The 12,619-nt window shown below is 30.5% G+C and overlaps 1 protein-coding gene across 1 annotated transcript in view; it reads left to right on the plus strand.

Moving 5' to 3' along the window:
- pcm (pacman) overlaps window positions 1-12,619 on the plus strand; it is a 52,985-nt gene that overhangs the window by 14,835 nt on the left and 25,531 nt on the right. The window contains exons 20-22 of the mRNA XM_067047241.1: window positions 2,175-2,345; window positions 2,639-2,753; window positions 5,216-5,355. Of these exons, the coding sequence (XP_066903342.1) occupies window positions 2,175-2,345; window positions 2,639-2,753; window positions 5,216-5,355 (426 nt within the window). The remainder of the gene's footprint in view (window positions 1-2,174; window positions 2,346-2,638; window positions 2,754-5,215; window positions 5,356-12,619) is intronic.

Here is a 12,619-nt window from a genome sequence, read left to right on the forward strand (position 1 = left end):
ATTTGTTATAGAGGGAAAATATAAAGGGAATATGTATTGGGTTTAAAGTATAAAATTGTATTTAGATATATGGATAAATAACGGGAACATAATGAATAAAAAAAAGGATGAAAATGTAGAAACAAAAAAAGTATGTGTTATTATCATTTATTTTACAGGTGCGGGCATAAATAAAAAGATTTAAAAAAAAAGTATTTCACGATTTTGTTATAAAAAATGTTTGTTTATGTATTAATTTACAGCTTAAGAGACCCTTATTATTATATTCAGATTAATGATTAAATAATTTTCTTTGTTTATTAAAAAAATACCATATAAAATAAATGCTTCTGATCTATTTTCAGGTTACAGAGCCTAATTATTATAATTTAGTTCCTCTAATGTATAATAAATATTATAAGTCAGAAGAAGTAATAGCAACTGCTGCCGAAAATTGTGGTGTATTATAAGCTAAAGAGAAAGGAGTAAATGTGCAGGGACAGAAATTTTCCCTCTTGAAGGGTGTTTAATTTCGTAACCTACCGTGTCGTCCATAGTTGGCTCCGCTTGGAACCGCCAGTACACTCTCTTCTCGAAAAAATGGACTTCCGCCATTTCGAGGGAGCTGAGGTAAACAATTACCTTTACCTCTGCCATCTAGGAATTATATGTATAACCACTAATGGAATAATAATTTCACTAATAGAAGCTGTTATAATTGAATATGGAGGGGGGAATTCAATGCCTAAGTCACTTTCATTTAATTAATACTCATCGACTAAGGCTAGGAAGTTAACCACCTATTTTGTTCTTTTATATGAAATTCAGTTTTCACAGAAAACGTTATTTAGTGATACAACTTGATGAAATCAAAATATCGACCTTCATTTCCTATACATTTTTCTCAACACGTTATCATCTTTTCAACCCTAAAAATTTCTTGACAGATGAAAATCTGTTGGAGTTAAGTCTGGTAAATAAGGTGGGTGTGGAAGGACTTGGTGGCACAGCTTGTTTAGTCATAAGGTGTGGCATTGTCATGTAAGAGCATAAGGTGTGGCATTGTCGTGTAAGAGTATAAGTCCCTTCCGATTAACCAATGCAGGTAGGTTATTTTTTATGCATTATATCAATTTCACTGCAGGATGATGTGTATGTGATAGTTTTACATATGGGTAAAACGGAGAAATTAATTATTCCTGCCATTGACCACCATACAGACCTATACTTTTTTTGGATGCTAATTTGGTTTTGGCATGAGTCCTGGTTTTTTTTTTTTCAATATTTAACTTCTGACCTAACTGATGCCTGTTGTCATGTACAATCTCACTTTCCATCTCACGGGATTGTCCTTTGAGAAAAGGCTTGTAATGCTGCCACTCATTAAGTTCATGAGATACTGGATAGATAGATCTATTGTTTTTAGTTTACACTGGTGTTTCAGTGTCAAGAAACTGTTACTACACCTGTATTTAGTTGTGCTGCAATTTCTTTAACTGTTTGGTGAAGGTTTTCTTCCATGGTTAAGTTCATCGTTTAGGTCGTACACGACCTAGACATTTTTCAAACCACCCACAAATGGTAGAATATTTGTAGTTCACTATATATATTATTGGGTTGCTATCTAGATAGCATTAATAGAAATGTATAATTGCACTGTTTTATGTACAGTTCTTATTGTGGATTTATAAACAAAAAAAATATGAAATGTACAAATTAACAATGAGAGCAAAATTGTTTTTCAACAATTACAAAATTTGAAATGAAAAATATTTTCATTTTTTTATGACATCTATCCCTTTTCTTTATTTTTTTTTTTGCTATGCCGGTTGATTTAATATAATTTAGATTATAACATTGCGGCGATGAGATGATTGTGTAAGGCTGTGGGGCTTAGTAACAAACGGATCGCTAATATGTTAATAAACTCTGAACCGAGGGGTAGACGAAAACGTAGATGGGAGGATTGCATTAAGTCTGATATAGTAGATTTGGGTTTGGAGAGGTGTCATTGGATAGAAATATGTAAAGAACTATTAGTGGTATCGGTATCGAACCTTCGGGTTCGCTAAGTCTTTATTGCCGGTTGATACATGGCCAGTTTACAGGAGTTCTACCGTATAATACTTATTAAACATTAACTAAAACATATTTTAACTTATTACAATTTTGATGTCATATTCTTTTGTTTACAGTGGAGCGAAACCCATTATCCATTTCCTTATCAGACTTATCTGGACCTAAATAATTTCACATTAATTGACAATGATGAGGAACTGGAACAAATGAAGGATTTAAATGAAATATTTCCAATTGGAAAACAAGTATTTCTAATGGACTTGTTGAACTACGGGATGTTTGGAAAAGTAAATATTTTTTTTAATTATTAATATATTAATGAATTGAATCAGTCAAGATTTATAAACTCTATAATTAGTTGATCATTCATTAAAGAAATCATTAGGGTTTTGTAGTATATATTCAGGCCTAATTCAATGTCAATTGAAGTTTTTTTCTTAATTTCTTGAAATTTTCTGTTTATAAAATGAAAATTCAGCTATTAGATTTTTACATATTTCATTTATTTATAGATATAAAATTAAAAAGAAAAATAAACCCTAATGTGCTGAAATAATTGTCCTATTTTATTTTATTTTAGGTGAAATCTATCGATGATAATAAAAGAGTCGAAGTTATTATTAATGTAGAACCAAATTTAGATCTTTCGGGAATTCTAGAATTATCGCATAAAACAGATCTTAGATATTATCCAGGTGAGTAAGTGATAAAAAGTATTTTTTTTTTTTATTAATCATTGCTATTAATGTTTTCTCTACCATAGTATATTGTGTTAACCTAGAACTAGTCACGGCCAATCTGAGAGATCAGAACCAGTCATTTTTAAGATTCTCTTACCATGTAGGGACAAGCTTTCCTTTATCATCTTTTACCAGTAGTTAAGAGTCAAAGAACATAATATATTTGCCTCGTGCATTTTGATTTCATAGGTTGCCACAATCTCAGTAATTCTCTTAATTTTAGTATCTCTTATTTATAAACATTCGAATAATAAGTTATCAGTGATCAACGTTATAGGCTACAAATTATATTTATAAAAAGATTTAATATGTGAAATACCGTGACTATTATTTTATTTTTATAGTGTGGTGTTATTTTAATTTCATATTATTCAGTATATATAAATTTTACTATTAAAGTTTGTTTGTTTTTAATCATTCCAGGAAAAATTTGAAATATATAGAGAATAATTATGAAGATGTTCAGGGGTGCGATCACGTTTCGTCTCTCTTTATAGAGCTTCATGAGGGCTGTTTAAGTTTAGAGCTTTCAAGACTTTACTAGAACAGCCCTGATGAAGCTAATAAAGTGGGACGAAACGTAGGCAAATGAATAGTTTTTAACCATTTTTGTTATCTTCTGACTGCACTCCTGACCATCTTCTTCATCATTTGACATTATACGGTCAATTATTTATACATAGATATATTATATAGAGAATACATTGCATTAACTAGGAACAATAATTTCTTATAAAAGTAAATTAATTTATAAATGCAAAAACTCAACTTTGAGGACCATTCAAAATACTATGCATTAAATAAAGAGTCATTAATATTTATTTCACTATTCCAGCCCAATAACTCTTCTTCTGGGTAGATTCCATTATTCCTTTTTCTTTTATCAAACCCAAAACCACAAAAGTACACTAATTCAAATTTAATAAACTTTTTTAAATGCTTTTCACCATTTATAGTGAACCATACATAACAGGTCTATATTGTTCAAGAACTGGGGAGAGACCATGCTTCCGCTGACAGCACGGCCATAATCCCTCCGAGTCCTACTTATACAGCACATTTTTATTCACAAAAACAACATTTTTCTTCTACCATCGTTACATATTGAAATCAGTCAATATCAATTCTATTTTCACATACATACAAAAGGTATACATTTAGCAGGAAAACCTATAAACTTAATGTATTTGACTTTATTGACTGATATGTAATATGTTTGTTTTGTGGGGTAATTTGGTTTAAAGACTAAAGACTGCTCTACATCCTCAACTCTTCTCAATTATAAGTAGATTTTTGTAGCTTTTAACATCTTTAATTTTATAACCACAACTTTTTTTGTCATTAATCTTGATCATTGCCGGTCCTCTCAATGTACTTGCAGTAGGTAAGTTCACTCTGCATGACACACTTAAGCAATTCCTGGGAACAGCATTAATCTGACTCATGCTCTCAGTGTTGACAAGCTTCAGATGGCATGATACACCCATTTCAGTTCAGCTATTGCACGGCATAGACTGATGGAACATTTTGAGCGAGATGCCCAACTAGAAAAGAAAAGAAAGGTGATTATTTTCTAATCAGAAATAGAGAGCGGTTTTATTTGGTGTCCCTCAGCTGGTACCACTCAGATGGTCTTGACTGAGAATGACCAGTCGCACGTTTAGCTTATGATACTCTTCGTGAGACACAGCCTTTTTAGCAATCAATTATGGTTTAGGACAAAAAATAAATTTCCACACTCATACTTATTTTTTATACTCCCTTTCTGGTCATTTCTGATATATGGGGGGTTATCTAGAGGTGATCAGCATATTCTAACTGGAGTTCAAGTTAAAGTAAATTCTAAGTGAGGGGTCAAGTTTTCATTTCGTGGGACCCCACATAAATGAAAAAAGTCAATATTTGTAAGTGTAATTAAAATGTAATATCTTCTATGCCTGATTAGGTTAGAAACCTTTTCTGTGCAAAGGAAGTAATAGACGTTATTAGGAGCCTCTGTCAGAAAGTCTAAGTTTAGTGAAGAATTTTCTGTTTAAAAAAAATATGTTTGAATAATCTATAAAGAAACTTGTTCTTACCTCAATTTAAAACAAAAAAATATATATATTTACCAGAGTTAAGAGAAAAAACAGTGTCCATTTTTTTCTGTTTGCTACTGAGTGTATTATGGAGTCATAACAGTTTTTCTGTAGTCATAAAATGTAAATTTACCTTCCTTTACTAAATTTCATTTTCTCTTCTCTTCCTTACTCAGTTTAAAAAGTCCTGAAAAGCTTAAAACTCCCAGCTTACCTGTATCCTCAATCCTATATGATAAAATTTCCATTGTGAATACAGAAAACAATAAATTTATTCCTTTAATTTCTACATTGTGAAATTCTAATTAAAACTTAATTTTGTTATTTACTGTATTTCAGGCAGTATAGCTGCTCAGAGGCTTGGTATTGGTAGCCATCTTTTTTCCCGTTTGACTGGGTCTATTTTTATTAAGAATGCAGATCGTGATGAAAGAATCAATGTTGGTCTTGGATTGAAATTTACAAAACAAGGAGAAGAGGTTAGTTTATTCTTATTTTGTTTTCCTCATTGACCATTAAGTATTAAGTTTTGATTAAATACACTATTCATCAAATCAAAGTGAATTAATACTGAGTTATCAAACAAATCATCTACAAACTTTGATAAAAATGTTTGATTGATTATTTGAATTTACTTTTACCGGAAGTTGTAAGTTTACTGATATAGGCCAGGGGTGGGTATACATCAAGCTGTAGAGAGCCACAATTCATTTTTTTTAAACATTTTATAAAGAGGCACACATTCGATACACAAAAAAATTAATTTTTCTTTGGTTTTTAAAGAAAATTATGGTCTGAAAATTTTATTAATGAAGTTTAAATATTTTTAAAAATATGTTTGAAATATAGAACATCAATAATATCAATATCAATATGGACAAAGTGTAGACTGTCCAATGCAGTTTGCACACATATGATGTACCAGTGGTAAATGGTTCAGAGAAAAAAATTAGAATAAAATTTTGATGGGATCTATCCTTAACTCAACATAGAGCTCCATGCAGCTCTCAGAGCCGCATTTACCCACTGTTGATTAAGGTTATGTTTAAGTATTTTTGGTTACATAGTATGGAACATTGGCAGTAATTTTTAGGACTAAAGACTAGAAGGATTGATTCTTTTACCTCACAGTTCAAATTAATTTGATTTGAGGAGGGTTGTATATATGAAAAGTTCATAGGGTTGCAAAATGTGATTACTTAGTAGTTTTTTGTTTGCCGAGCTTAACTGTTGTCTTTTAAGTCTTGTCTGAGGGTTCCTTGTAAGTCTGGTCAATTAAATAACCAAAACATCCGATTGGATCAGGACTGGGTAGTGTTATTTCAGTGTAGTGGAAGTGAAGGTCATGTTCTTGTATTTCAGTTCATTGAGTTATATCTGTCATTAGCAATCCAAGCAATGTATCTTTGGAAGGTAAGGGAATATGTTTCAAGATATAGATATGATGTAGGAATAGCAGCAGCATCATTACTAGGAATATGCTTTGAGTTGTAAAATATCAACTGCAAAGAAAATTTAGAGGATAGGATCCAAGATGGTGCTATATGGCTAACAACTGGAGTACCTTCATTGAAATCCAAACTGATGTGAAGGAATTTCTAGGTAATCTGATTCAGAGATTATATCCAGCTTTGTTTATTTAATTTTTTTTTTTTGTTTTTAAATGACCTGACAGCTGTAAATCCCTTGTAATATGTTAAATTAAATTATAGTGTATTTAAAGAAATAATTATAAAAAAAAAATCTACTAGTCTATAGGTCAGTATAGCTTCATCATTTCTACTGGGTAGGCACACATTACTTATATTTCAAGGTTTAAGGATAAATTTTATTATTTTTACTTTTTAATAATGACTTTTCATTTTAGAATAAATGATACAAAAGGAGCTGTGTTCGAAAAATGCATATCAAGAAAAATACTTTTGTGCTTAGTGAAGCGAAAGTGGTGGATGAAATTTGATAAAATTAATACTAGACCATTTTTGCATCCATATTCGAAAGATATGTGTTAAAGAAAAAAATACATTTATGCCTTCGCAAGCGAAAGTAGTATATAAATAATCTAATTACATCGATATGTGACCAACTTGATACTCACATAAGTCTTAAAAATTTCATCAAAATCGGATTAGTGGTTCGATCCATCACAAATCTGACTTAGGCAGACACAAAACAAAATTTGTTCCAAAAATCCAAAAAGCATGTGAAAATTTCCGATTCTGAAGAAAAATTGTTTTCATTTCCTGCATGAATACAAAGCTTCCCTACTTTTGATACTGAGGAAGTAAAAGTAATAACAATACAAATTGATAACAAAAAAGATTTTTTCATAACTTTATGTTTTAACAATTAAAGTTTGATTGATCCATGAAGGATTCATAGGTTTAGTACTTTGTAAGGAAACACTGTTTTTAGAACAATGTTTATATGAAGATGTGATTTTTCAACATCACACTCAACCGCCAGATTTTTCCCCAATTCAGAGTACCCACTTTACGAGGCTGGGTGTACCTCAGGAGGGCTCCGGAACCCATAGGGCTGACTTACGGCTACAGTGTAATTGAAAATAATTATCTGCCACAGGCGGATTCGAACCCGGGTCCTTAGAGTTGGTAGCACAGTGGCTTAAAGCTTTGCCTCTGTGCTCCCTGCATAGTCCATAGAATTTGAAACTTAAATAAGCTCTGTACAAGCATTACTTTCCAACATTACAGGCATTCAAACATTGACCGTTTTCTCCCATAACTCGCTCCATTCTATTTCTGGTTCCCAAACCAGGTGCTGCAAGCAAATTTCAGAGCATCACGGTTGTAATATTTAATTTTTATAATGATTTTGCGTTTTATAAGTAAAATACATTTTTATAAAATAGCAAGACCATCTTATTTTCTATTACAACTACCGCTTGTAGCCATTTAGGCTTAGAGATAAATACTTAATTCAGAAATGTAGAGAAGATGATTGGGGTGTGCTGTCAGCAAATAAACCAAAACTATTTATTTATGCCTTAGGCATGAATAAATGTACCATTTGGCAGTAATAAATAGTTTTGGTTTATTTGCTGACCGCACTCCCCGAACATCTTCTCCACGTATTAATCTACAGTCTACTATCAACACCTCATTAATTCAGAAATGTTCGATCTATTATTATTTTTGAACTAAAGATCTTTCATGGATTGTATCGGTACTTCTTTTTTTTTACATAATTATAATCTATTTGTAACAAGTGTGTCACAAACTTTTTTTAAACCAACAAGGGTGTCACAAACTTTTTTTTAAACCAACAAGGGTGTCACAAACTTTTTTTTTTAAACCAACAAGGGTGTCACAAACTTTTTTTAAACCAACAAGGGTGTCACAAACTTTTTTTTTTAAACCAACAAGGGTGTCACTAACTTTTTTTTAAACCAACAAAAGGTGTCACAAACTTTTTTTAAACCAGCAAGGGTGTCATGGCAAAAAATATTTGAGAACTACTGTTCTGTACATGTAAAGAAATAAATATTGCTGTAATAAGAATTTGATGAGTGAGTGAGAAGAAGTTATGAATGGGGAATAAATGTGTCGAAAAGATACTGTACAAATTCTTCACCGCTCTGTTTTTATCTAATTCAGTTGAGGAGTATAATCAGATTATAGGAGATGGGAAATTCAATGATATTTTAATATTACTTAGGTTGCATTCCAGAAGGATTTATCACAAACAGAATTTATGGATACCCTATCTGTGTTATTATTTTTTATCTAATGCTATGTTGTTTTTTTGTTGTCGCTTTGCATGCCTATGGGATAGTATTGTAATCAACATATTTATAATTTATTTTTCTACTGGGTCTTTTATATTAAAAACAGCAGTGATATATTTTTGTACATGTGATGGTTTAAATTACTGTGCAGTATTAATGAAGGAGATTGGAATAATCGAATATGAAATACTATTTCAAACATCAAAACATTTTTCCTTAGCTTTTAAAGAATATCCAATTCTCAACTCAAAAACACTATCAACTTGTACATGGAAAGGTATCTTGATTGCCAGAAATCATCTTGTTTTGATCCAACACATTCTTTCTTTTTACCATCTGCTTTATCCAGCTTTACATACTTTCTCTTCTGGATTTTTATCAGAGATAATATTAATATTAATTACCAAAAGTGTTCGGTGAAGCTGAGATATGGAAGAAATAAAGGAAGAAAGTAAAACCAATAAGTCATAAAACTGTGATTGTTTCAGAGGCTTAGATAGAAATAGGCCTTTCCCAATATATTCCACTATTCATATAAATAAAAAAATTAATGTAAATTGCTTTTTTAATTATTTATTCCAGTAACTAAATATTTTACAGCTGACTTTTGATCTTGCAAGAACAAAGCAAAAAAAAAAAAAAATGACTTTTCTAAGTAATATTTTCCAATTTAGACTTTATTCTATATCCTCGCACAGTTTAACTAAAAGAGCTATGAGAAAGAAATGAGACTCAACGATTAGAAGTTGGGAAGAAATTGTAGTTACTACTGGCTTATCAAGTCTCTTGTAATTCTTTAATCTGTAGTTTTCTTGAGGGAGAAAAATAATTAAATAATGATTAGTAAATATAATAAGTGTGGCATAACATTGACCCGTTGATGAAATAAAAGAGAAATAATGTGAAATCTATTAACAAACCTTCAATGACAGCCGGAAGACCAGAAAACCTCTTATTTATTACAAATTTGGGGTTTTTGAATGGAGTGAAACATAAGTGATGTAATGATGAAAAACAAATGCATAAAATAGAATAAATCGAGTGAATTATATTTAGTATGCACAGATTGATTGTTGAATATTTTGTTTAACTTGATCCATAAGACGGAAAATAAGTTAAGGTGTTAAGATAATCAGGTGGAAACTGAAGAATTGAAACTTATTTCTTGTGTATAAATCTTGAAGGTTGTAAGTCTTGAGAGAGAGATGAGCATAAAGTTATATTAAAGAAAATTAAGTACACTGAACAACTGTATATTAACTTAATTCAAGGCAAGAACATTAAGTAAGCCATGGATAGACAGAGAGGGAAGCTGATTCAGCAAGAGCCAAAGACCAACAGGATGAACTTTACAGAAATTCAGTACAGTAAAAATAAGTAAGCCATGGGCAAAAAGAAAGCACACTTAATTTAAGAACCAAAGTTAACTCGGACTGGCCATGAGACTAGAATTTTGTCCGTATCCGCCAAAAGTGGAGAGACGGGAGCTTTAGAGTTTTACAGCCAAATCTAGTAGTAGGCAAAGAAAAAAAGGCAGTTATCTCACCCCAATTTTTGATTACTCTAATGAAAACTATGTATAATAACTAGTCAAAATTGATGAGTTTGTCAAGTATTGGTAGGAAGAATAAAAAATGGCAGCTGTTTCCAAACCTTATAAAAAACATTAATTTTTCATTCGAAACTCTATATCTTAAAAACTACCAACAACACTAGAAAATCTAAGAGAACATTATTTAAAGAAGAGTAAATTTTCTGAAATATTAGCCCTAAAAGAGCTATTTACGTCCAATAGTACTCGAGATATAGCTTTTTAAAAAGCAAAATTTCTTAAAAATCTACTGAAAGATTAGTAGTTAGTTAATTTATTTTGAGAAAGCTATATCTCAAGAACAATGTGACGTACAGATGTCTATTAGCACTCAAATTAAAGCTAGTTTAATGGACTATAAAGAAGTTTCTAACCTTTACCTTCGTAGGAATAGTAGTTTTCATGATATTTGCTAAAATAAATTGATTTATAGTTGTTCGGACAATTGTGAAAAACTTTATTTCAGAAACCATAAGACATACAAATGTCTGTCAGCACTAAAAGTAAAGCTAGTTAAATTTACTATAAAATACTGAATAATGTTTATCTTTATAGGAGTAGTAGTTTTTATGATATTCAAGAAAACAAATTCACAAAATGTTAACTTCTAGTTGTTCGTACAAAATCTTTGATTTTTGAAAAAATATATCTCTAGACCTTTAAGAGGTACATATATCTGCCAACACTCAACATAAAGGAAATTTAACTTACTATAAAGTAGTTTATGACACTTATCTTCGTAGGGGTAGTAATTTTTATGATATTCGCATATAAATATAAATTTTACAAATGAAAATTTGTCAGAACAACTATAAATCAATTTATTTTAGCAAATTACATGTAAACTATTACTCCTACGAAGATAAACATCATAAACTACTTTATAGCTCATTAAACTAGCTTTAATTTGAGTGCTAATGGACATCTGTACGTCAAATGGTTTTTGAGATATAAAATTTTCAAAATAAATTCACTAACTATTGATCTTTCAGTACATCCCATAGAACATTTTTATGAAATGTTGCTTTTTAAAAAGCTATACCTCGAAAACTATTTAATGTAAATAACTCTATTAGGGCTCATATTTTAGCAAATTTTACTCTTCTTTAAATGGTGTCCTCTTAGGTTTTCTTGTGTTATTTCTACTTTTTAAGATATAGAGCTCCGAATGAAAAATTCGTTTTTTTTTTATCGCTTTGAAACAGCCGCCATTTTTTATTTCCCCTGCCTTTACTTGGCAGACTCATCAATTTTGATTAGTAATTATACATAGTTTTCATTAAAGTAATAAAAATTGGGGTGAGATAACTGCCTTTTTTATCCTCTTGGGCTCTATAGTAAGCTGTATGTTTCAATGTTTAATTATATTTTGACTTACTGAAAACGGAATGATAAGTATATGTGAGCTTCTAATTTAATGGAAATTTTCATGGAAGGAGATTTTGGTATGAAATTCCATTATGAAAAAATTGTTAACAATACTAGTTTCAATGAGATATCATTCTACTTGAAAAAAGTGCTACAGGTCATAGTTGGTGTTAAAATATTTATTTAAAAAAAAAAGTATGAACCACTACCATCTATATTAAAAAAGCCTTAATTTAGGTTAACAAGACTCTTCTTAAACTAAGGAAAGTATATAGGCTCTAGAAGATGAATTATCACATTACTCTAAAGAAAGATATGCTGCATGCATATAATTGTTATAAAATGTTGTACTTTTATGTATTGTTCAAGGCTATTAAACTTGGCTTACAAAGTATACTGCCTAGAGAACAAATAAATCTCTTAGAAGGTAATGAATACTGCCATTACTATCTAAAAGCAGACCTTTTATTCCTAACAGTTATATTAAATCTGATATTATTTTTGATTGGATTCTGTGAAGAGAAACATGTGAGAACCTACTATTAGTGATATAATCTCAAGCCTTCTGCCTTGTTGATGAGCAATATGATTAAAATTATTTAGGGACCCGATGGTCAATGTTTAGTTGATTATAAATAAAGGAATATACAGTTGAGGTGGTATCAAGATGCATATTTGGCCGTTTGCATAACATTGTATCTTTCCAAATCATAATTAATCCAAAAATAATGATGAATGCTCTTTTTTGTGCTACCATCTCGATGGAAGGTTTTAACTGTAAAACTCACATTCTTCACTTCAGTAAACTTTGTAGTCATCCTGAAAACCTCTAGTCTCGAATAGGTCTAGATTTTAACATACTTTTTTTTTTTAAAGTAGTTCAGTCACAACATTACATTTAAAAAAATGTATATCTTTTATTCCTAACAGAGCTATTACTGACCCTTATCTCCTTGATTAGTTTCACAGTCAACAATCACATGTATGATTCTATTATTATTATTTAATGCTTTTTATGTTGCTGCTTTTTCTTCCG

This window comes from Halyomorpha halys, unplaced genomic scaffold (assembly GCF_000696795.3).
Source record: "Halyomorpha halys isolate HHAL.00 unplaced genomic scaffold, Hhal_1.1 Scaffold1437.1, whole genome shotgun sequence".
NCBI classification, from domain to species: domain Eukaryota; kingdom Metazoa; phylum Arthropoda; class Insecta; order Hemiptera; family Pentatomidae; genus Halyomorpha; species Halyomorpha halys.